Source organism: Parasteatoda tepidariorum, chromosome 3, assembly GCF_043381705.1.
Source record: "Parasteatoda tepidariorum isolate YZ-2023 chromosome 3, CAS_Ptep_4.0, whole genome shotgun sequence".
NCBI classification, from domain to species: Eukaryota; Metazoa; Arthropoda; class Arachnida; order Araneae; family Theridiidae; genus Parasteatoda; species Parasteatoda tepidariorum.
In genome coordinates, this window is record NC_092206.1 from 87427235 (window position 1) to 87453904 (window position 26670).

At 27.2% G+C, this 26670-nt stretch overlaps 1 protein-coding gene across 2 annotated transcripts in view; it reads left to right on the forward strand.

Annotated features, from left to right (window-relative positions):
* Positions 1 to 26670, forward strand: part of LOC107454081 (formin-like protein) — a 68982-nt gene that overhangs the window by 31529 nt on the left and 10783 nt on the right. For both annotated transcript variants that reach the window (XR_006225531.2, XM_043045610.2), the window contains exons 2-20: positions 6370 to 6453; positions 6543 to 6629; positions 7826 to 7905; positions 7999 to 8082; positions 10977 to 11190; positions 12594 to 12670; positions 13979 to 14150; positions 14270 to 14530; positions 15823 to 15871; positions 15961 to 16022; positions 16495 to 16630; positions 17816 to 18010; positions 19131 to 19255; positions 20886 to 20984; positions 21063 to 21239; positions 22722 to 22799; positions 22924 to 23010; positions 23971 to 24039; positions 26187 to 26267. Coding sequence is in view for 1 of the 2 variants with exons in the window: in XM_043045610.2 (XP_042901544.1) it covers positions 6370 to 6453; positions 6543 to 6629; positions 7826 to 7905; positions 7999 to 8082; positions 10977 to 11190; positions 12594 to 12670; positions 13979 to 14150; positions 14270 to 14530; positions 15823 to 15871; positions 15961 to 16022; positions 16495 to 16630; positions 17816 to 18010; positions 19131 to 19255; positions 20886 to 20984; positions 21063 to 21239; positions 22722 to 22799; positions 22924 to 23010; positions 23971 to 24039; positions 26187 to 26267 (2217 nt within the window). In the remaining variant the exon portion in view is untranslated. The remainder of the gene's footprint in view (positions 1 to 6369; positions 6454 to 6542; positions 6630 to 7825; positions 7906 to 7998; positions 8083 to 10976; positions 11191 to 12593; positions 12671 to 13978; positions 14151 to 14269; positions 14531 to 15822; positions 15872 to 15960; positions 16023 to 16494; positions 16631 to 17815; positions 18011 to 19130; positions 19256 to 20885; positions 20985 to 21062; positions 21240 to 22721; positions 22800 to 22923; positions 23011 to 23970; positions 24040 to 26186; positions 26268 to 26670) is intronic.

Here is a 26670-nt window from a genome sequence, read left to right on the forward strand (position 1 = left end):
TTATTCAGCCAATGCAATTTTAAAATGCTAATAAAATTAGTTATTCCACTAGATAAAATCTTTCGTCATAAAAAAAGTACATATAAAGTCTGCTGACATCGAAAAAGAAAAACTATGCATGAATATAATGCATTTAATTCATAGCGGTGGAGTCTGTAGTTCGAACTTATTAGATTCCTGTCTTTTCTAATACCCAGATTCTGTTTTATACTAATTCTAGAAAAATATTAATAGTATTAGTTCTAAATATTAGTATTAATGAATGAACTCCTATTTTCTTTTTTCGCCTTTTCAATTTTTTTTCATGGTAAGAAACAATTACTTGTGGTTTAAATTAGTAAATGTATGATGTTCGTTATTATTCCCTGTTATTTTCCTGTAATTTTTGCCTGATTATTAATTCAGTCTCGCAGTGGACTGATCGTTTAGACTCGGTTCTTAGTAGAACACCGAAGTCAAACATCACTGGCTGCTGTCAGTAAGCGAGTGGGTGACCACTTTGATCAGCCTGCGTAAGAACCGAGAGTGCGCGGTATCGGTCCTCGTTAAACTGTTCTACCGTAAAGTGCTCGACTTACGGTCGCTCACTTTGCGCAGATCGTCGAGCAACTGATGTAGGGGAGCCATCCTCTCTGCAGAGGATCAAAATTGCGATGGCATGTCTTCAGATCATCCTCAGGTATATTTTCCAAACCGTCGCCAATAACCCACTAAACAGCTCTAATGCGACGTAAATAAAATACCTACCTTGCTTATTAATTGATACTATCTCAGCCGTTGCATTTTTAAACTTAATGTTATCTCTTTGTTTAATTTTCAAAATTGGATGCTTGCAACTCGAAAAAGGAAGTGATTATGCCCGATCATGTGATTTAAATCAGATTTAATTGGATACCTATAATCGACGTCACGTGTGTGTCGAACTTGATTGGCTTCTGAAGTGGCAAATGATATGATTTACCTACGATCACATCACTCTGAATCCAATTAAAATTAATTATTCCACTTGATAAAAATCTTCTACTACAAATGAAGTACATAAAGTTTGCTTAATAGAAATAGGAAAGAACAGGCCACAGATTTTATGCATATAATTCAGAGAAGTGGACTCCTTTGTGATAAATGTTTAATTGCCTAATTCCGTCTTTTATACCAGTCCTAAAAAATATTAATAGTATTAATACTAAGTAAATGTTAATTTCAACGTTTGTGTGTCTATTTTTTATGCGCCTTAAAAAATAATTGTAACATTTTATTGAAAATAAATTCAGCCTCACTAAATTCCATAAATATTTTCGTATGAAATTTTAAAATTGTGTAAAGCAATTGTCGGAAAAGCTACACGATTCAATTTTCTCACTCGATTGCGTTGGCCACGGGATGTAATTAGATAACTAGATTCATAGTTTATTGCTTTACAGCCGTTTTCTAATTATGTCCTTCAATGGTTTTAAGGTTGAAAATATAAATTTAAAAAGTATAAACGTCTCATATTTTTCCATTTTAAATTTGTTTTCAAATAATTATAAATATATATTGAAAATTTTATAAAATCCAAACATTCTTCAATCACGGTTATTAGACCAAAAGATGATTTAATTAAATATTTAACTCATTTTGTAATAAAATCATCTCACTTCATTTTATACGGAGATATCGGTATTTCTTAGTAATTAAAAGTTTGGCTTTACACCACAACACTCAAAGACTGTTCTATGTTTCTTTTCTTTAGACTTCATAAGTTGAAATAAAAAAATTCTTGAGTTAGTACCGCACTTGCATTAACCCGTAATAATTTATTTGAATGGGCCAATAATTCTGTTGCTTTTACAATAGCAGTAATTTTCTATTATTTTTTATTCTTCGACTAATTGGCTTTAGCATGCGTAGTCACAATTTATTTTTCATTCAATTGAGATCTTCCATGTATTTAATACACTATTGGTTGATTTTTTGTGTTCCATTTAATATTTCAAGTATAATAATGGATTCTTTTGCAGACATGGTTTAATTGTAGGATTTATTTGACTTCTCATGTTTTATTATGATTAGAATTAAAAGCTTATTTCGTTATCTGTAGAAAAAAATTGCTTTGCAAATTATTTATATTATTACTTAAGCAACGTGGTTTATAAACGAAATTTGTTTGAACTTCATTATACAAATTGTGGATTGAATGTTTGCAGGCCTCGAGGCGTTTCGAAGATTCTTCGAATTATATTAAATCAGTTTATAAATATATAATTTTTTTTGTTGCTATTATTCGAAATTTATAACCGTCACGGTATAATCACCAGTATTTACAACCGGAAGTTGTCTCTTGAAAGAGTTTCATAAAATTTTGAAATGCATTAATTGAATTTTCATGTATTTGGAGTTCGTTTTCAGAACTGTAATTATGTGCGATTGTTTAAGTCAACTTATTTTCAAATGAGGATGATTTATATTTTATTCTTGTGCCTTTTATTAATTTACGTTCATTTTTTTTAAAATTCTATAAATTCATATAACATTTATTTTTTAATGGCATTAAACTTTGATTAATAAATAAAATTTTCAAAGGAAGGAATTGCGAAATATTTTGAGTGATGTGTAATTAAATTTTTTATTAGAATTGTATATATGATTGCTTTGGTTTAAAGCTACATCATTTGCATCGAATGTATTGTTATTTTTAACTGTTTCAATTTGGTGTTAGTTTAAGATTTTTTTTATTTTTATTTTTTATAAAATATCCATAATCTGCGGCTAGTATACAATCAAAAGGGTACAAAAGTAATCCATTGTAATCCATAATGCATTTTGCCTATATTTCCAATATATTTATAGTTTAATGAAAATCTTTGAAGCGAATTTTTAAACAATTTACTGAGTAGAATTTTGAAGAAAAGGGGAGAACTGTAAACTAGATACACCCCCGCATATTATTGCTTATTAAACTGGGTGATTATGTACAAAACATAAAAACCAATTAAGGGTAATCTGTATGGCATATATCAATAATACTAAAACTGACCTTTTTCAATGTACCTTTTCTGAAAAACTACTAATGATATTGCTTGGAAATTTTGGGGGGATATTTGAGATCATAAAAGTTGTATGATGTGATGATGTTTTAGCGTTAGCAAGAATACCTTTCGAGTTATGAAGAATTTTTGCTCAAAAATGATTAAACTTTTTTAAAAATTCGTTTTCAGCTCCTCTTTTTTTTCTTTTTTTTTTATTGTAATTTATTGTTAAAGATATGTATTAACAGTCATCACAGTGTAAACACGTATGTATGTGGAAATTCTATGGGAAAAAAAAACAGAAGCAAAATATTGTTTAGATGCTGAAAGAAGGTACATCAAAAAAGTCAGGTTTAGCATTATTGGTATATGCTATACTAACTACCCTTAAGGATGTGCTAGGAGAGGATTTAATATAGCAGTTTGCAAAGAATATTCTAGAAAGCAATCAAAATATTTTAATTTCAGCTGGAATGGAGAAAAAAATTGTTTTATCATTTATTAACATTTAATAAACTGCTGTTTAACATACTATACAAATTAGCTCTTTATTCTAAAATTTTAATTTGATTTTATTCAAAAATAATAATTAAATAACCGTGCATAAAGCATGTCGTATTTCTCTTTAACTAAATCACTAGGTATCTTTTATAAGACACTAAATCAAACCTGTTAAGAAAAACAATAATTTTTTTTAAAAAAATCTTTTTTTTTAATGGGTTTCAAAATAACTGCTATTGTTTCAAAGCAAGTTCTTTATCAATAATCCTCTTTTTTTATCTTCCCAAAGCAAAACAAATATTATATATGTCTTATGAAGGGGCAATCTCCTTCTGCCCTCCTTAGAAACTTCAAGGCAAAATACCTCTTGAACTTTGTATTTGCAAATTATCATACAAATCGAAAGAATATCAAGCCTGAGTAAGAGAGCATGATATATTTTGTTTTATGCTGTTTTTACTAATTATGAGCTACTAAACCTCCAACGATAAAAAATAAATAAAGTTTTGTAACCTCAAACTCACAATAACGGTTATTTGCAACTTTTTATTATAAAATCCTCAGATTTTTTCTCATCATAACTTAATTCTCTCAGTTAAAAATAAAATAAGAAAAAAAACTTTTAATGGAATTTGATTTTGAAAAAAAATTAACCCACTCCGTGTGGCGACGCCAGACGGAGATAAAGAAAGATGCTGCCTTTAAATCACCGTGTTTCATTTTTCTTTCTGATATCGTCACTTAATCACTGACAAGACAAACATTTAAAAATTACACATATTTTTCTCTCTGCTTGAGCCGCCGTTTTTCATGCGAAATATTTCTTTCTTTCGCCATTTTAAGTTTTTAACTCTTAGGATCCGTGAAAATAAGATATTGCCATTGAAAGAAACAATCGAACTTCTGCCACTGTAACCATACCTATCAGAGCTGGGGTACTATTCTTGAGCTCGTACCTTACTTTAAAGAAAAATTACTCTTTAAAATAAATTTTATTCCCTTCCGCGCATTCATATACCGACGAAGTTTTTTTTATAATAATCCTGTGGTATAAAGTTAATGAATGAATTATTGTTTACCCTCTAACCACTAGTAACCCATAAGTTCAATTTATATGAAACTGAGGATTTGGAAATTTCACTGCAATTAAGGTTTCAGCTGAAAATGTGACGTAGCAGAGACAATTGCGGTGAGGTAGGGGGGGGGTATGACGTCAATAATGGTTCGTTTTTCCCCGTCATTAATATAACTCTTTTATGAAAATATTCGTTTGCTTTTTTGTTAAAATATTCGTTGGTTATTGCAAAACTTTTCAAATTTTAAAAAGTGATGAAAAAATAGAGAATTTATTTAAATTCCAAATTGACTTTTGATCATTTCATGTGGATGGAGTGATTGGTTCAATTTTATGCTCCTTCACAACAATTTCAATTTTTTTTTTCCTTTCCAAAAACTCATTGTTAACTTGAATTTTTTTTTTTTTCTTAAACATTTTTCTTTATTATAGTAATTTTTGATAATCACAATTGAACGTACTTATATATTCAGTCCGCCACTCTTTCATTTAATTACTATTTTGTGTCTTTGATCTTAATGTCTTTATTTCATTTTCTTGTTCAGGGTGCATAACATTTTTAAAACTAGTTTAAAAGTGCTTATTTTAGATTGTAAGTTTTTTCAGAAACTAGTTATTTTATCATGATTGTGTTAAGTTTTTGAAAATGCTTCTAAATTTTATCGATTTTATGTTTATATATTAAGAACTTTAAACGATAGAAAAAAAATTTTTATTACTGCACAGATTTTAATTATGATTTTTTTTTAAGTGATTAAAAATATTTTTTGAGAGCTTGAAAAGTACTTAAAAGGTGCGTATTTTTTGTTGAAAAATCTGGCTGCTCACCCTGTTGTCGTATTTTCTGAGAATTCAGCTTCCGTACATTATAACCTTTCCTCTATATTTCAGAAAAATATAAAAATGTTAGAAACTATACAAAAAAATGGGGGAAATCATAGTGGTGTAAATTAAACATAAAAATTTCCAAATGGAGTGTGAGTCTTAATGTATCCTTGAAAATCTTGATTTGTGATTAATAATTTTTATTTACTTTTGATGCAGAATTGTTGCAGAAATAAATTTTCAGGAGGAGTGAAAAAAATAAATGTTAAAAAATCACCTTGATAATTTTTTTAACCATAGGATTTTTAAATTATGGCATTGAAATTACATAGTCTATAAAAATTACTTTGCCGTTTTTCTGGCATTTTTTTAAACTATTATGAAATAATAAAAGAGAAATAGTTATAATTATTGAAAATATTTTTATGCATGTAATTTGTATTATGGTGATCATGCTTTATAAATGGATGCAGTAATTTTTTAAATTTTTGGAATTCTCCTGAAAAAAATAATTCAAACCTTTCTATAATTTTCCTAAGTAAATTATTGTAAATTCAAGATATCAGTTTTGAAGACTATAAATCTGATTACGTGAGGAGGAAAAAGATGTTTATATTTACGAAAGCATGTTTTTGTGTCTAATTTGGAGACATAAGTTGTTATCTGGATTAATTTATTAATATTTTGTATGTGTCCCACTAAAACATTAAGATTACTTTTACATCATAATATGTGAAAATTGGATTGTTAGATAAAAGTATTAAAGGGAAGTAAGTTTTTATTTTGCCTCATCAAAGGTTTTATTGAAAAATACTGCAATTTTAATTTAACATGTTGCAGATGATAATAATTTCTGTTGTATCTTTTATAATTATTTAGTTTAAATTAACTGATCTCTCTTAAAATGTTTGATACAAAGTAAGGGCTTTTTATTATAGATTGCATTTTTTTTTTTTTTAGGCATCAATGGATTTGCCACCAGATAAAGTGAAACTTTTAAAGCAATATGACGATGAGAAGAAGTGGGACATGATATGTGATCAAGTAAGCTTTTTATTTTTGTTAAATTTAATTTTGTTTTATTCAATGCTTATTGTTATTTAAAATTAAATATTTTTTAAAAATTCTTTCAGGAAAAAGTCATGGCGAAAGCGTCTCCTGCTTTTTATCTTCGTAAATTAAAAACATATTTAGACCCTAAAGCCTCTAGAAGCTCTCGAGTATGTATTCTGAATTTTTAACACTATTTGTATTATTCTTTTTGTTCCATATTTTGCAAGAAATGACTTGATTTGCTTTTTTTTCACTATCTAAATTTTAAAACTTATTGCGCGAATGTATTTTCAGTAATATTCGCAACATTTTACTGAACTTAAATTAAGTAATAATACTCAATAACAGCAAATAATTAAAGTGTCACAAAAAGCAGTATTATTTTGAATCATAAAAGTATTTGCAAACTTGAGAGATATCATTATTTTCTATATTTTAAAAAAAGCTCATCCAAAAGTACTATAGTTTTTAAATTTTTTAACGATATTTAAAAGAAAAAATTAAGTAAATAAAGAACTTTCAATTAATATTTGACATATGAAAACCACAAACATCAAAGATAATTGAAATGTATAAAATTCCCTCCATAAGAAGAGTCTCGCTATCTCAAACCATTATTCTCGCCATTACTCTCGCTATCTCAAAGTTGAATGAATGCTAAAAAAAATTTTGATATAGCTAGTTTTTGAGGTAACAAATTCAGAACTAAATATGTTCTAAAGGGTGGTAGAAAGCAAATTCTGAAATGTTCCATACATTTGGTTACTTCTTTAGCAAAATAAAAAGTTATTTAAGCAACAAAACTTACTGTTTCTTTTTTAAAATAGTTTCTTTCATACTCACAATGAAAAAAATGGTTTCTAAAATATGTATGAAAAAAATATGTTGTAAGTGCAACCAGTTTTTGCCTTACAATTTTTTTTTCTTACTTCAAACCTGCAAAATGAAGAATCGATCCTGAATAAGTATTAAACTAATGATTGCAAATTTTATCTTTATATTACTTCTTGTAGGCTTAAAAAGTCTTTCTGTGTTACTCAATGGCCTGAGTCTTAGATTGTTGTTTCTGCCTATAAAAAATAAATTTCATTGATTACCTTTAATTAATTTTGATCTTTGTATTCCTGCAATGGAAGAAGCCTTTTATGTTGCCCTTATTGGAGAAATATATGTGTTTTTGCTTTTTTTTTTATTATTATTATTATATCAAAAAGCCTTTTAATTTATGGGTAAACAAAAATTCAGTATAAAATTTTTAAAAAAATTGGTGATTTGTACGTTGATAGTTTTTCTAAGTTTTTAAAAAATTTATAAAATTTAATGTTTGTAATTGCTGTTTATTTTTATTAATTTATTTTTTTAGAAAAGAAAAATTCTAGGTGATGCTACATCTACACAGGTGTTAAGAGATCTTGAAATATCATTAAGAACGAACAACATAGAGTAGGTTTATTTATTTTTCTTTTAACTGCTGTCCATTTCATACAGCAAAATTAAGATTTTTTACTTAATTAATATTTTTTTTTAATTTTCCAGATGGGTGAGAGAATTTCTTAATGAAGATAATATGGGACTTGATGTTCTAGTTGATTATTTATCTTTTAGACTTTTAATTGTAAGGTATGTTGAAAGTATTTATTATTATTATTATTTTATAATGTTTTGTCAATTGCAACACTAGCCTCCTTTACAGCACACCGTCACAAACTCATTGCATTGTTTGGTCTTGCTTTTATATGACATTTCAATGAATCAGTTAGGCATAATTATAAACATTAACCCATAATATTGAGGTACACCCCTAAACCTGGCAAAGTTTAAGGGCATTAGTCACCCTTTAAATCCTTTTTTTGAAGCACACGTGACAAAGTCTAAGTTCATGCAAAAGTACTAGACTATGTGTTGTATAAGATTAGGGCAATCAAACCTTAAATATGGTTCCATCACATTTTTTATTCTACCTAATTGACTTGAAAAATATTAAATTCTTTTTGATGGGAATTAAGAAGTTCTAAAAATTTTATATTTTTAACAAGTGTTATATTTATATACTTTTAAAAGCAACATTTTCATATGATTCAAGCATTGTTGACTTAGAGACATATCAACACTTTTGGTATGGTGTATGTAGACCAGGGGTTTCCAACTTACATGAGGCCGGGGGCCACAATTAAAAACACAAATCAAATGGCGGGCCGCAACTTTATCAAAATTTTTTGTTGGGCTCTTTTATGTTTGAAGGCATATTAAATATTACTGTCAGAGTTTTATCAAGTTGTACAAAACAAAAGTATTGAATTACAAATTTAAATAAAAAGTAGATTTTTTAAAATATTTAATTGTTATTAATAATATTTTTAAAAATATTACATAAATAATAAAAATTCGGGCTACAATAACTTTCAAGTGAGCACCTATGTATTAAACAATTAATGTGCAGCAGATATCTAATTGTTAAGGTATTAAAACTTACATAGTAGCACACAAAATATTCAATGAGAAAATTGAGGTTTGTCTGATATACGAATGCCTGGACNTATTTTCGTCCAAAATGAGTGGTTTCAAAAAGTTAAATCAGAGAATTTCTTCGAGAAAATGTTTGATACGCACATGCTAAATTATATTCACAAAATACACAAAAATTAAATGAATAGAGCAACATACACAATTATTTTGTATTTGAATAAATATTTTCTTGGGTGCAAAACCTGAAAAATAAATTTCTTTGCACCGTTGGTATGTTAAATTCCACAGAAACGAAGAAATTAGGTTTTTATTAACGCGAAAATTATTTTAAACCCATGCAGATTTTTTACGAAAATTGTCCGAAAAAAAATGTAAGCTAATATATTTTAGTTCGCGGGCCATAAAAAAAGGCTTCGCGGGCCGCCAGTTGGAAACCCCTGATGTAGACGAATATGTATGCAGATCAGTCTGTAATTGCATTTTGATGTCTCAGTGGTTATGTCACTGGATTAACAGGACTTTATACAAGCTTGATTATACTTTAAAAACTTGAAAATGACTGAAATGATGTAAATTTCCCTTTATCTTATCTGCCGTTTTCCAAATAAGTATCATAGAAAACTGGGTTTCACTGCAGAGCCAGTATAAAATTTGAAAAGAGTCTTGTTTAATGAGAGGGTTAAGTACTGATGTGTTATTGTATTTGTTTTTAATGTGTGTTTGCAAGTTAAATAAAAAATACATACATTGTAATTTTATATGTCAAAATATGAATTTATTTGTAATACATTTTACCAGTCTATTGGATTTTAATATGTGATAATCAACAAAATATGTGAATAATAAACTTCATTAACTGATAGTTTTCTAGCATATATATTTTTTTTAACTGCTAATTTACTGGTATTCTTTTGTTTGTGAACTGAATGTTATACCATAATCTTTTTAAGTCTGTTTTACAATAAATGTAATATAAAAATTTGCATAACATATCCAGTATTTAAAAAGTTATCAGTATTTTCAGAAAAAGCATTTAATTGAAATGTGTGGGGGTTTTTTTTTATGTGCTTATTGTTAAATTTATCCCAACAAATGAAAACAATTAATAGCAAGCTACAAACTGAAAGGAAAAAAATATGATATGAGTCCTAAGAATATGTTACTTAATTTAATGACAAATTTAGAACTTACTAAAATTAAAATTTTATGTCATATTTTTTTTCTTCTTGTTTTTAAGAAACATTAATTGTTTGTTCTCTTTCTGTAAAAGATATTTTTAATCTTTTTTTTCTTTTTTCATTTAGCTTTTAATTTTTTTCAAAACTTTTTGTAAACTTGGATAGGTGTCTTTATTTCTGGAGTTAGGCAAAAGTTTGAATGCAAAAAAATTAATCTTTGTTTTATCACTAAAATTAATACAATTTTCCTTTTTTTTATCGTTATGAAAATAATATCAACCCTAAATTAATTCAATGGATGCTAAAAAATGGTACTAATTTTACATAGCTCTTAATGATTACTTAGTAAGAATCTTATTATTAACTTGGATTACAAAAACATGGATCATTTGCAATATTCTGATCTTTTTACATTATTCAGATCAATGTGAGCAACCTGCAAATCAAAAACCAAATGTGGTCTTTTGGTGATTCACATAATGCCCTCTTTCTTCAAACTTAAAATTAGTTTGTAGCTTCCGTAAGAAAATTAATTAATTGTGTTTAAATATACTTTTCAAAAATTTGAAACTTTTAAAAAAGCTTACTTTAATCACAAAATCTTTGAAACAAGTGTGGTACAAAGATTTATTTTTTTATACAGAAATATTTAGTTTTCTAGAGAAATTTTATTTTCAAAAATGTAGTGAACTACTTTTTTGAATCAGCAAAAAAGTAGATTGTTAATTTTCATTCTGAGAAATATATATATTAATTATTACTGTTTATTTGCATATATTCTATGGTGTTTTTATTTTATACACCTCATTGGTAATATGTAAATGTTTTTTATACCTAGTTTAATGACTCATAAGTAATTTTTGTTTTTAGGCATGAGCGTATTGTTACTGAAGCAAATCATGATGATGAAGAAGAAATAATTCCTAATGGAAATACTCTCAGACCAAAAAATAGACCATTACTTCATGTTGAAAGCTTAAAAGTTCGAAGAGCCACAAAACACATAGCTAAACTAAATATGGGAGAAGCAAAAGATGACATACATGTTTGCATCATGTGCTTGCGAGCCATAATGAACAATAAAGTATGTTTATGAAATTGTTTATTGCACAAAATATTAATTTTATAAGTTTATTTCAACTTTACTTAAATATACTATTTTTCTATTTAGAATATGTACTATTTTTCGACTTAGAATTAATTAAAGAGTGCTTAAATTGTTTTTAACCGCATTTTTTTCCTGTAAATGGGAGCCGTATTTTAAAACTCATTCAGCTTCACAACTTTATATTGTGCTTTAACTGCTATAATTACCTAAATATTTTTTTTCATGCAAAAGTGCTAATTTTTAAGACTACATACATTATTGAGTTAGAAACTTTTGCTTGTAGGCTGTCACTAAAAATTTACCTTATACTTTAACTCCTGAAATATGCAAAAGTGCACTTTCAAATAGATTTTTCCTGGTCTGAAGAAATTTTTAAAATCAGACTTTCTTAAACTTAGAACTAAACTCCTCCTTTACGAGAGTCTTATCAGATCTATCCTGATGTATACATTAGAGATTAGGGCATTGACTTTATATGATGCCGAGGTTCTGGGGATTTTTGAGAGAAAAATTTTGAGAAGTATATCTGGTGGGATCCAGATAAATGGAGAAGAAGAAATAATTTAGAGCTTTAAAGGATTTTTGAAGAACCTGATATTCTAAAATTCAACGTGGACTGGTCTCTGAAAAGAAAGTCTTTTTGGCAAAGCCTATGGGAAAAAGATCTTGGAATTGACCTCTGCTAAGATGAATCGACTGTGTTGAAAATGGCCTAAACATTCTTAGCATTAAGAAATGGAATGTAGTCACCAAATGTCAAGATGCCTGGAGAAAATTTCAGGAAATGTCCAGTGTCCACCCAGAACTCTCTAGCCTCTGAAGAAGAATTATTTGCTCTTTGATTATGTTTGCAAACATATTATGCTTCATTTTCAGAATAAACTGAGTAAAGTAAAGTAGTAATCGTTGTTGTAAATCCAGCTATTTATGGAAGCCAAAACCTGCAGAAATCTATATAATCATATTAAATGACTAGTCACATTAAAAGTTATTGTATTAAATTTAGTACTCCGAACAAGCGTTGGCAATTATACTCTTCAAATTATATATGTATACATTCTTTCAACTATATTTTAAAGTTAAGAATGTAAGTAGTTATTAATTTATTTTGCACATTTAAGGGACACTGATTACATTTTTAAAAATCTCATACTTTTTCGGTTCAGGCAAATTGTGTATTGCAAAGGTAATAATTTATGTAAAGTATAAATTAGTATCTTAGTTTGGGGATTTACTACCTAGTTCTTTGCTAAATAGTTCTTATTCTCCAAACATTCTGTTTATCAGACTGAAATGTAACAGATGAAGAACAATTTATTTTTTCTCAAACTTTTTATTTGTTTCTTTTAATAACTACAATAAATTATTTTATATTTTAGTACGGGTTCAATATGGTAATTGAACACACGCAAGCCATCAATTGCATTGCCCTCAGTTTGAATCACAAGAGCTTAAGGTATGATTTCTATTCTCATTTTAATATGTTCTTGTAAGAATTAATTTTATGTTTTCTAAGCAAATTTCTGTTTCAAAATATCTGGTACATCATATTTATGCCTCTATGAGTGACATGTTAGATTTTCTGTCCTTGAAATTCGTATAAACTAACTATAATGAGACATTTTAAAGCCTCGTCTCCTTTAAAAAAAATAATTATGAATTTAATTTCAGTTTTCACTAGTATACTAATCTTTAGTGGTGTGTGGATACATGGCTCAAAATTCTCGATTAAATGTTCTTAAGATGCCGTAAAAATACCATATTTAATTTTTTTATTTATTTTTTTTAAAGACATTGGAAAATTTATAATTTATGAAAAATTGAAACCAATGTTTTCTGTAAGCATAAACAGAAATTGATTTTAGGTGGAAAAAAAAGCTATTGTTTCCTACAAAATATTCTTAATTTTTTTAAGTATAAAGAATATTTAAATTTTATTAGTGGTATGTGATATTTCTCATTGTTTAACCCTTTTCAAACTTTGTAATTAAATTTTTTTTAAATCATATTATATTCTCTTTAAGATAATTTTTTGGGGAATTAAATATTTACTTGTGAAAAATTTTTATTTTATATTCAAAGTAATTGATTCAAAGTTTTAGTGCCTTTAGTTATTGATTCGATGCTGTCTTTGACTGCATACTGAAGGCAATTGATGCCTTCACCCCAATCTCTACATGCCACTGATAACTTTTATCAATAATTTCCTTTTATCACCATGCAATTTTTAAGTGCTTCAAAATATTGTCATTCAGAAAGAAACTAGTATTCACATTTCCTTTAATTTATGTAATTTTGATTTGCGCAAACTATAAACCATTTCTAGAAACTTTCATCATTGTCTTTTTAATTGGGCTTAAAAATTTTACTTATAATAACCTGCAACTAGAGATTGTGCAGTTTTTTAAGAACGGAAATAACAAAAGGCCATTTAATTTGGTATATCAGTGTATATAATTTGTAACGTATAGGTGAAATTCAACAGCTTTCACATTCACACATAAATATTCTGTGCAGTGCAGCTGATATGAAATACTCACAGTCCTCTACAAAACTTATTCAGAACATTTATGAACTTACTGATACTACTTGAAAGTGGAAAAGCTTTCTTACATCAAATTAATTTTTTGTTAATTTTATGTAGTTTTGCTGTTTTTTAATCAAAACTGAGTGTATACACATGAAATTGTTTTGCATGTTAAAAGTATGTGAGGGACAAACTTTATATGCTTTTTTCCTTATGTTTCTAATTTATATCTCTTAGGACAAAGGCACTGGTTCTAGAACTTTTAGCTGCAATATGCTTAGTGAAAGGAGGTCACCAAATAATTCTTGCCGCTTTTGACAACTTTAAGGATGTTTGTGGTGAAAAAAAGCGATTTGAAACATTAATGGAATACTTCATTAATTATGAAGTATTTAACATTGACTTTATGGTAAGCATTTTTAGGAAGCATGGTATTCTTTCACATATTTATTGAACTTTATCTTCTTATGCTTGTGTTAAAAGACTACAATGATAATATATTAACAATGGTTAATGTCTATCATTCAGGTTGCTTGCATGCAGTTTGTGAACATTGTTGTCCATTCTGTAGAAGACATGAACTTTAGGGTTCATCTGCAATATGAATTTACACAAATCGGTTTGGACGATTACTTAGAAAAACTAAGGCAGACTGAAAGTGAGGAACTTCAGGTTCAGATTTCGGCATATTTGGACAATGTATTTGATGTTGGTGCTCTAATGGAAGATTCAGAAACAAAGAGTGCAGCATTAGAACAAGTTGCAGATTTAGAAGAACAACTATCTCGTGTAATTATTTTGAATTATTCTTGTCTATGGTGGTTGTAATTTACACCAATCCAAATTAATAATGTTTAAGTTTTCTCGCAGTTGTTAATTATGAAAAATTTTTACATTTTATTTACTATAGCATACCTCAAATCATCTAGTTTTATGTTAAAACATGTAAAACTCAACTGAACATGTTTGCTTAGTTTTTAAATCTTATACCTTTTTATTTATGTTTCATTAAAAAATATTTTAAATGTAAATTTCTACTTATATCATAAATTTTATTCAAAAATTGTATAATTTAAACATTGCATGCTGTGCAGTTAAAGTAAAGTTATAAATTGTCTTAAAGATACATTAAAATGTAGCAATATTCTGTTAGCAAGGGTGGAACCTTAAAATTAAACTTTTTTCCTGAGTGAAAAAAACCTGTTCAAATTTTAAAAAAAAAATTTTGTTTTTGAACTTGATCCAGAAATGGTAAGCTCATTTGCTTTGTTTCAAATTAAAGCTATTTTTTTAATGCTTGCTCAATAAATTTTTAAGCCAATACATGTGTATAAATTTTATTAATACTGTTTATCAGTATATGCAGTGCAATATGTTGGAAAAAAATAATGTTTGTAATAAAATTTAAGCTTTTGGCACACTACTTTTTATTTTTAAGTAAAACCTTAACAATTCAAAAAACATTATAATATTTCCTTTTTTTCTTCAAAAAATTTTTATAAACTTGCTATAAAAAATTTTCATTTGTTTTTTTTTTAATTAAATTTAAGTGATACTGAGACCTAACAGAAAAAAATTATTATAAATTCAGTTGTTCAAAATATTTATTAATTTATTTACTTCATGGACATGCACCTGTTAACTTATCTCTACTATTCTGTAACAAGTCTACATATTAAGAGAGAATTTTAAAAAAATTCGCAGATTTTTTTGTATCAAAATTTTTTTTTATTTGAGATAATATGCCCTAAACAAGCTCTTAATAAAGCTCATTTTTGTGCATCTGAAATTTATATTTATTTCACACCAAAATTTAAATCGAGATATTTTATTTGTTGCTTCCATTTTCTTTGTTAAAATAAAATTCTCTCCTTTATTTATTTATTTTTTATTTCATTCATGTTTATAAATATAAAAAATAAAAATTTGAAATTTAACCTTGTAAATGAATTGTTTTAGGATTAAAATTAAATGGTTCCAATTATAACAAAAAAATTTCATTGCTAAAGTTAAGCTTACTCGTTTTATTTTATTTCAATGAATTTAATTTGTTAATAGTTTTTTTTCCTCCAATTTTTTAGGCAAATGAGCAAATACAAGAAATGGAAAATGAACTTATGGCTCGACTAGGTAGTCAAAATTTTGAATTTTATTTTTAAACTGCCACAACCTATGTTATATAAATTATTCATAATATCTGCATATTTTATATTTTTTAGTTGAACTTGAAACGCACTTGGAATGTTTGGATGCCGTCACTCGAGAAAGAAATGAACTTTTGGTGTGTTGAGTTTAATTATTTATATTAATTTCAGTTTCGGCTAAATCATCTTAATATTGATATTTTTAAATATTTTTTATTTTTCACAATTCTACAGAACTTTGTATAGTCAAATAATGAAGTACATGACTACAGTATTTTCCAATTTATTCTCATTTTTTAAAAAAAAAGTAAAATAAAGGATTTATTTGTATTTCCTGTTCAACTTCAAATTATGATTTCGATTCTTTTTTTCTTTTCTTTTTTTAAACAAAGGTGTATAAAAATTACTAAAATTGTTTCAATACAAAATACTATTTCCTTGATTATATATGAACCTTTTTGTTTTTATTATTCAAATATTTCATCAAAACATATTTTTGTTTAATACAACTTGAATTAATTTTTAGGGTATTAATTTATTTATCAATCAAACTGAAATACACATCTTTAACTTAACAAAAATATAATAATTTATTTTTATTACTTTTAGGAATTGCATAAACAGACAGATGAAGAGTTGAATACTCTTAGAAGAGTTGTTTCACAAAAAGATGAAGAATCTAGGCAGAGACAAAGTATGCTGGAGTCCAAAATTCAAGAACTAGAAAGCAACAGTCTTCCGAGAGGTACAGTTTATTTATTTAAATCATGTTTCCTTGTGTATTTAAAAAAGGCACTAATGTATTAGGATTTCATTTTATATATCGATTACACATCATTTTAAAACTGGGATGATTGAAGGAAGCTACAACAATAAAAATTATGCTCTTTATTGTTTTTAAGATTTATTTCTCTTTAAAGAAATACTTTGTATCTAGTTACACTAGTTCTCTACTTCAGCATCGAATCAACTTATTTAGTAAACAATTTCTCATTTTGCCGAATCGTACAAGTCAAGAAGATCAATAGAATCTTAGATGGACAATATCTCATTACACCCTGTTCGGTTAGCAAACATTCAGTCAATTTTAATGTTTTCTTTCGGTTAGACATATGCAAGCCTCTTACAAAGAATAATCTAGTTCATTCTGATTGATATTACCATAATGAGTATCTATTTTTGGAACTTGTAAACTATAAGCTTGAATTCTGAACTTTCTGTCTAGTATTTGCTTTGAAACTAAATTGAACTAATACAGGGTGCGTAGCGTTTTATAAAAAAAGGGCTTAAAGGTGCTTATTTTCGATTTTGGTTTTTTAAAAGCCCTTAAAGGTACTTTTTTCATTGGGTGTAAGTGCTTAATTTTCCCTTTTCGAAAATGAGATTTTTTTTCTTTACTATTTCGATTTCCGTCTCGTATTATGCAAAATCGTGCTTTTCACATCGTTCTGTTCAACGTTTTCACATTTCATTCAACCACCAGCTATTTCGCCGTATTGTCGGTCCATAGCGTATGAAAGCGCCAATCATTTTACATGTTTGATGAAATACTTGCGAGTCTGCATGCGTGTCTACTGAGCAGGGTTCGGTGAGATTATTTCACTTTCATGTGCAACTCTGCTGCATTTTGCAAGATATTCTCAATTTCAGGCAATAGTTCTCTGTCAGAAACTAGTTATTTTATTGTGTTCATGTAAAGTCTTTGAAAATTTATTTGCATTTTGTTAATGTATATAGTGCTTAAAAATATTTTTTAAGTTCTTAAAAAGTGCTTATTTTTTGTTGAAAATTTGGCTACGCACCCTGTAATATCAAAAAAACATTTTGCTCTAAGTAATTTTTCTTATAGTAAAGGGACCTTTATTTAAAAAAACTGAAAATACTACTACTTTTTTTTATTGAAGTTATTTTGTTTCCCTTAATACTTTAGGAACTGTCATTGGAGGAACTGCAATGGATGGTCGAATTCAAACCACTCAAGTCATGCCACCACCACCCCCTCCTCCACCTCCACCACTACCCTCCATGCAAGTTATGCCTCCTCCACCTCCACCCCTTCCACAAATGATGAAGGCTCCACCTGGTCCTCCACCCATGCCTGGCATGATGCAAGCCCCACAAGATGGTATTCTTTTCTTCTTTTTTTACTCGTTTAACAATGACTTTAAATGTGCTTCACTCATTTAACGATAACTTCAAAAATGCTTTATGTATATCTGATTTTAACTAAATATTTGAAATACTTTTTCGTCAACATTCTTATCTTCATTTGTAATCAGTGCTTTGAATTGGTTTCTTTTTTTTTTTTAATTACATTTTTTTCTTAAATCTGAGATCTAACAATATGCTTTATTTTAACTCATTCTCATTAGGATACATTTATATAAAATTATTTTCAAGTTTTTTAAACATGCTTATTAGATTTAATCACTCTTGTAAAACGCTTTTGTTGTAACTGCAAACCATTCTTTTTCAAACAATTGCAATTATTCAATTCCAAGTTATCAAAGACAATCTATTAAAATTTCTAATGCAACTTTCTAAATTATCCATTTTAATAAGAGTAAAAGTAAAAATAAGCATTTTAATAAAAGTAAAAGTAAAAATAAGCATTTTAATAAAAGTAAAAGTAAAAAAAAAAAGTAAATATATTTAAATAACTGTTTAATTTGTCCCTAGAGAGGGTACAAATTCAAAGATTATCCATTTTATGAGCACCAAATCTTGGTTCTAAAGTATAAAATCCTTTATGGGGAAACATTTTATTCCTTTGGAGATGTTGGCTGTAGGTTTCTAGGTATTTGGCCGGAAACTTATAAATACTTATCTTTAATAAATACTGAAAAAGATTTTAATATAAAATTCATCTTCGAAAAAAATGAGGCTCTATATTTTTCAAGCTCTTCATTCAACCTCAAATAGATATTATGTATTTGCTTAAGTGATTTTTTAAATTATTTTTTCTTTTGCGTAGACAATAGTGTTATTAACATATTTTCAATATTATTATTTCTGAATGTTTTTTTCATTTATAATCTTTAGTGATCTTAATTTTGTTTGTCTATTATTATTACTAATTGAATTTTTAGAAATGCCTATACTGCAGCAAAGCAGACATAAATTTTTGGGTGGTTATGTAAAATAAAGTAATTTAAAGGTTTCTTGATATAAACTCTTTAGTTTTGGTTCGTTAAACGTTACCTTTTAAAATATTTTATTGTAACTTTACTATGTATATATTATAGCCATGACAATCAAGAGAAAGTTCCAAACCAAATACAAATTACCAACCCTTAATTGGATAGCACTGAAGCCTAACCAAGTTAAAGGGACAATATTCAGCGAATTAGATGATGACAAGCTGCACAATGTAAGCACCTGATTCTAATAGATTACCAATTATTATTTATTTAAATTGCTGTGATAAAACATGTCAGTATTGTTGGTAAAAAAATTTTCAATTGCAATTTAATGTTTCCTTTTTCCATGTTCCTTTTACATTTTTTAAGTTTCTCTGCACAGAATTAATTTTTTTAAAAATTAATTTTAAAATTACAAACAGAAAATTTTTATCCAATAAATTTATTTTCCTCAAAAACTTTTTTTTATCAGTTTTGAAAATCAAAATTTATTAAAAGTATGCATTTTTTAAACAGAAGAAACTGAGATTTATTTAATTTTAAATTTTTTTTCAAAAAAAAGAAAGAAATTATTGACTAGTTGAATGAATATTTATTCAGATGTGCCATTTGGGTACTTGCATTTCAAGAAGATCACAGATACCTACACATGTGACCTATGACGTTGGCGTCTGCTAATCATTTATAAGCAAAATGGCGTGTTAAAGTTGAACTAAATTTCTCCACATGACTTAAAATGTTAATTAACATGGAGTGAATTAAATACAGAGCTATATTGCACATCAAATTTGTTGAAATATAATTCTTTCTCGTCTACGTCTCTTACTCATCTTAGATTTATTATTTGCTTATGTCTTTTATTGTAACCGTGATAGTTTTTTGCTTTGTGTATCTGGCAACATCGATACATAAATAGTTTGTTTTTGTTCTACGTGGCTTTGTGCCTGTCTTTATGTTAAGTAAGAAATATAATTGAAATCTTTGTGAAAAAAATATAGAATGAGTCACTTGGGAAAATTGATACTTTATTGCTTACTCAAAATATAATGGAAAGAACAGTTGCTAACGTTAGCAAATGCCAGGTTTCAACAACCAATCAGGATCAAGATACTCGCATTATGTAATTTGCAAGTATCCCATTATTTAATAGGAGGGATCGAATTAGCCAATCATCAAATATTTGGTGAATCCCCTTTACTAATTTGATCTTTCATGATATGAATGATCTAGTAGATGTCCTCCTTATGTACTTGAAAATGCTGATGTTTGTTAGGAAATTCTGTGACCACTATATTATTTTTTTCCCCAGCACAAATCTAGATTTTCGGTGATTTAGATAATTGTGAGTTAAATAAGAAGAGTGCCAGTTTTAGTATGTTTGAACAATCCTAAAAATAAGTGGCAAAATAAACCAAAACTACGAAAAATAGTAATTCTAAATTTTCTTATCTTACTCAAAGGCAAATAAGACCTATCTCCTGTGTTTCCCAAAGTGTGGTACGTCTACCCCAGGGGTACGGGAACAGTTTAGCGGGGGTACACATTCTTTTGTGAAATACGTTGCAACAAACGAAAATTTCAAGAAATTTTATTTAAAAACAATGCTAGCCATGAAAATTTACGATTACGCATTTTTCTATTGGCTATTTTTTTGCAGAGTTATCAGTTAATAATTACTTGTGTCAACAGCCAGTTGTGATTTTTAACTTTTGTGCAATTTTTTTATAGTTAAAAATACATTCATTTTTTTTATTAGTGGTTATTCTTGAAATTAACTTAGATTATGTATTTCTTTAAAGGATTTTATTCAAACTAATTTTGTGTTTAATTAGTTACTTTAAATTACGTTTTGTATTTTAGGTTATAGACTTCACTGAGTTCGAAGAGCATTTCAAATTGGGAATCCAGGGAGGTTTTTCAGATCGTAATGAAGATATAAATAGCAGTAAGAGATTCAAGGTAACTGGAAACTTTTCATTGCTACAAGCCAAATTTTTCTAAAGAATAAAAGAGGATAAAATAATGATTTCTTCCTAGGTACCTGAAAAAGTTACTTTATTGGAACACAACAGATTGAGAAATATGGCCATCTCTAGGCGGAAGGTAGAACTTCCTTGTGATGTGGTGGTGAGGGCGATAAATGCATTAGATTTGACAACTCTCTCTCAGGAGTATGTTGAAGTACTTCTTAGAATGGTGCCAACTGAAGCTGAAGTAAGTTCACCTACCAAAAACTTTTTCCTAATTTATGATTACCATTTATATCTTATGTTGAAACTTTGCAGAATGGTTTGGTTTACAATGTTTAGACCAACACTAAGTCTGTTCTAGTTAACAGTTGTTAATGAAATGCAGTCTATGCATTGTTTAGACCATCCTATATTTGCATTGTTTTGATCAGCATAAAAAAAATAATTAATTCAAATTTTGAGCTCAAGATAAAAAAAGAGCACCCATAAAAAACAAAACAAAGAAAAAATTAAAGATAAAGTATTCGAAAAAAAATTTAATGTTCAGTCCATTCTCACCGGGACAATTAGATCTCGATTTTTAATTATTATAAACAAAGTGCTTTCCAGTGTTTTAAATATTTTTAACAATTTGTGGTTTTGACATAATTCTTCTGTCTAGTTTTGTTAAGTCTATGCAAAAATAAAATCAGGAAGAATATAAATACCACTTGTTTTAACTAAAAAATAAGCCACCTCTTACAACACTTCACAATAAGCAAAAATACAGTTTTTAAACAGGAAAAAATATGATTGAGGAAATCATTGAACCCTTTGAAAAAAAATTTACGATGTTGCGGTAGATTTCGAGCTGGTTCCACCACGAGGATACAATATGCCTAGTACTCTCTAAGTTGAGAAATGGATGGTCCCGTCACTCTTTCTTTTTCATTCATAGAGAATCCCAGTTGTTTCACGTTTATTGAGCCATAACACGAAATAGTAGGTAGTTTGATTAATTTCCTTCAGATTTTAATTCACTGACAACTATCAATAGAAAAATGTTAGTTATCAAAGCGGAAAAATTTATATGACTTGTTTTTGTGTGATTTTTTAGGAATTAAAAAAAATTCCACAAACTTGATCACTATATTGGAATAAAAGGTTCTAACGTAAAAGGGTATTACAATAAAATGGTATGTATGAAACAAGACTCCATGTATTAGTCTTTATAATGGAAGGGTCAAAGTAATTGGGGTTGTACAAAAGAGTGTGAACTGTATTCTATTGAAGTTTCTTGATCTATATCAGTTATGTGACCTGTTAAAACTTGCTTTTAATTTAGTTCCATATAAAAACCATTTCTATCATATTCCTTGTAGCACACCCTTAACTCCAAAAACTATGTCTTTTTGAGCTTAGTAGTAATCTCTTTCTAATATCAGTATTCCTGCAGCACAATTGGCTGATTAAATATTTTTAATAGTACTGCTCGTTTTTTTTTTAATGTTGGGCAGAATAATTTTCCTTTCCATCAGTTGATTGAATTGTGAACTTTTTTAATTGTAAATTTCTTTTCCTATGGTCCAAGTAATGATGGCATCTATAAAGTTTCACTAACATCTGCTTGTCAAAACTCACTCTATGTTGTTATAAGTGAGGTAACTTTAATTCCAGTTTGGGATTTCAAAAAATGAAAAATAATAATAAATTGTTGAAAATTGACAAAAAGTTGTTGTTTTTTTAGATGAAGGCTTATAAAGAATATGAACGTAATCGGAAGTCTGTTGATGCTTTAACAGACGAAGACAAGTTCCTATTTCAGGTTTGTTTGAATTTTTTGAAATATATATTTGATTTTAAAATTTATCTGTAAACTGTATATTGGTTTAATACAATATTTGCTTTTTATTTTAAAGTCTTGTGAAGTTAATTAAATTATTTTGCAGCTGTCTAAAGTTGAAAGGTTATCTCAGAAGCTCAATATCATGTCTTACATGGCTGGATTCACTGAAAATATTCAACTTATTACTCCAGTAAGTTCATAATTCTTTTTTATTTTAAATTTATGATGATATATTTTTAAACAAATAACATAAAATAGTTCATAAAGCTTAAATCTTTTTCCTGATTTTATGTTATTTAGTTTTTATTAAATAAATTATAGAAGTTTTTTGAGTGATATTTTTTAATTGTGTAACTTTCTTTGTCAAGGTTCAACTCAAGAAAACACTTTAATAAAAAATAAAAATCATTATGAGAAACTGTAACTTGTGTAAAACTTATCATATGTTGTTCACAAATTCCTGTAAAATTTTGTTACTTTGAAACCAAATGATTTAAAGATTATAACCCAGAAAAAGTAAAGAAAGATAGAAAAAAACTTTTGTGTATCAAGATTTTTTGTGCAATTTTCCTTTAAAAAACAAAAGAAAGAGGATGCTTCTATAAAGTATTAAAAAAAAGGCTCTAAAAATTCCTCTTTTAAAGTTTTTTTTTGTTTTGACTACAGTTCATAAAACTCTTATAGAGACAAAAATTTTGCAATGCGTAAATAAAATATGTAAGAGGAAGCGACTCAAGTAAGCTCCTCTTCCTTAATTCTTTTTGCACTAATGTTCATTTCAGATTTAGGAACAACTGTATTTTACAAGCATTTTTCAGTTTCCTTGTGTCCCTCATTCCCAGAGTTTTACTGTATGAAGTATGATTCAGCACAATAAGAGTTTTTAATAATTTGTTGTATACCCTTTTATGTACGCATTCCCTGTGCTGTTTATGACATGCTGGCAATAATCATATTTTAGTATGATTAAGTGTCATCTGAATTGAACAATTTAAAATTTTGTGAATTGCATTGTAGTTACTATGCCTCTTTCATGTTTAGGTATATTCCTTATGAGCAATCTTGCACTAATGAATTGATAAAATAACATATTTTTCCTCCTTGATTTTCTGCTTTTGAGATGATTTATGCTATTTATTTATTTATCTAGAATATCAACGCCATTATCAGTGCATCACGGTCAATTAAAAATTCCAAAAGGCTGAAAAAACTGCTTGAAGTAAGTTGTAGTAATAAATTTCAGTAAGCAATAAAATATCAGTAATATATATATGTATATATTGTATTGTTAATTCATTATCTACTTTTTTGTGTATCGTTTATCAAATTCTAAATTTATTTATAGTGGTTTTTAAAAACTGTTTTAAACCCAAATTAAAAATTCTGAAACTAAAATGTAAAAATTTACTTAATGTATTCGTAAAAAAAATCTTTTGTTAAATGAATTGCATTGAATTTCATCTTGTAAGTCCATTTCTGATTTATGTTAATCTGAAATAATTAAACAAAAATCCTTTTTCTCACTGTATGTGATTTAGATATATATTTTTTTCCAATGATTTAATTTCTCTTAACACCATTACCTCTCTACAGTTTTTTTTTTTCTTCAAATTTATCTATTTTGATTTTAAAAAGTTATTTATCATTTAAAAACCACTATTTAACTAAGCTTATCCCATTTTTTGTTAAGCTTTATATAAAATCTTAAAGCTAAACTGTAGCACATGTATTCGATAAAGTGATCAAAATATTAATTTATAAGTTAACTAAATATAACAAAAGTCTTATTCTCTCTATTTTTGCTGGCGACCCTAATTATTTCTTTCAATAATTATTAAAGCACATCTATTACCACATTTTTACTTGATTGAAAAACTAGAATTTCAAATCAATTTAACTTATCAAAAGATTACAGATTTTTAACATCAAAAAAATTGATTTAAAAGAAAACTACGAAGAAATTATAATATTGGATGCTAACCAGCAGAAATCCAATTGAACTGTTAAAATAACAGAGGCAGGCCCAAAGTGTACCACAGAAGAGCTAAGCTATGAGATGTTAATATTTGTTGTGAACAGTTCTGCTTAAGCAATTTTACTGGATTTGCATTTAACATATTTTTATTAACAATTCTTTATTTTCTTTTTGCTATGATACTAAAGTTACCATCATAAACTATATACTACTTCTATTTTATTCTTAACTTTGCAGTGATAGGTCTAAGTAAGTATTCAGTTAATGAATCCTGAATGCATGTGCATTGTGTTAGCATGAATGCATGTGTGGTTAGTTTGTGTATTTGAAAATTTTAGAATGTGTGGTAAAATTTTTTATTTATTACATATCTACAGTTATGTTATTTGAGTATCCATCTGTTTTCTGTTATCTAGTTTTTAACATATTTTTTTTTATCCATTTTTAAATGCATGCCCATTTAAGTACTTCATTATTTCTTCATTATTTTACATTGATTTAAAGTCTAAAAAGTTATTGCATTTGTAACCCTCTTTTATCTCTTTTGAACATAATATTTCGACTGATATTGTGCTATAGTCTATTACTTTACATGTTTGTTATTATACTATTATATTCCATAAACTCTGTTAAATATCATAAAAAATTAGCATTTTAAATTTATATGAAGATTTTAAAACCTGTAAGGTACAGTTAAAACAAATGCAATGGAAAAAAATATTCTTGATTAGACAATCTACTTCTTTGATTAAAAATTAATTTGTAATTATCCTCAGGTAATTTCATTATTTAAATACTGTTAAAATAAGTCATTTGAAAGGCAAATAAAATACAATTGAAATGGTAGTTTAACCTGGCCTATTTGTATTTTTTTTCTAGTTTAAATGTTTTCCTTACTTTTTCTTTGAAAAAAATTGAGGCTTTGGAGTTACTTTAGTGTATAATTGTTTTTCTAAATATAATTTTAAAAAATTGTGTTTTTGAACAACTTGCAATTAAAAGAGATGAGTGTACAAAGTAATAATTTGACTAAAATATAGAACTTATTAAGAATATGACCATAATAAGAATATTATTTATATTTGTAATCTTAGTTTTTTCTCTCCATAAATTATTAAGTTTAGAGGTATGCTTTATTCCTAAAGTGATGATTTTAAAAGTTTTTTTATTTACAAATACACATCGTTATTATATACGTACATTTCTAGTGTAATGTTTAATTTATGAATATAATGCCAAAGTTGACCAGATCAATGTATTATAATTATATTTGCTGACAGCTAAGGATTTATTTTGAATAAAATCAATTATACTGATTACTTATGATTACATCATATACTAAGATAATCAAAAATTGTATTACTGTAACAATAAACTCTTTATTTTTGTAGGTTATTCTGGCTTTTGGAAATTATATGAATAGCGCAAAACGGGGTCCAGCTTATGGCTTTAAGCTCCAAAGCTTGGATATGGTAAGTTAAGGATTGTGGCAGTTTAATTTCGTTGTTTTTGATTAAAAAAAAAAATTTGTGTAATATGTAAATTTAAGGAACATTTTCATATCTAAAATTTTATTTTGCAATTCTAATATGCTAATTTATATTAATTTCATATCTAAAATTTTATTTTGCAATTCTAATATGCTAATTTATATTAACTTCGTTTTTGACTAAGAGTCTAAAAGTATATATTAATTAACTATGGTGACTATAAAACAGTCTATTTAAACATAAACTATTGAATATCTTTTACAGCAACAATGGAATTTTTTGTGCATTTTGATTAGAAATTTTCCATCTGTAACAGTGCTTGGACAAGGAACTACTAAATTTTTTTTATAAAAAAAAATATATATTTTTTTTATTCCTTAATGAG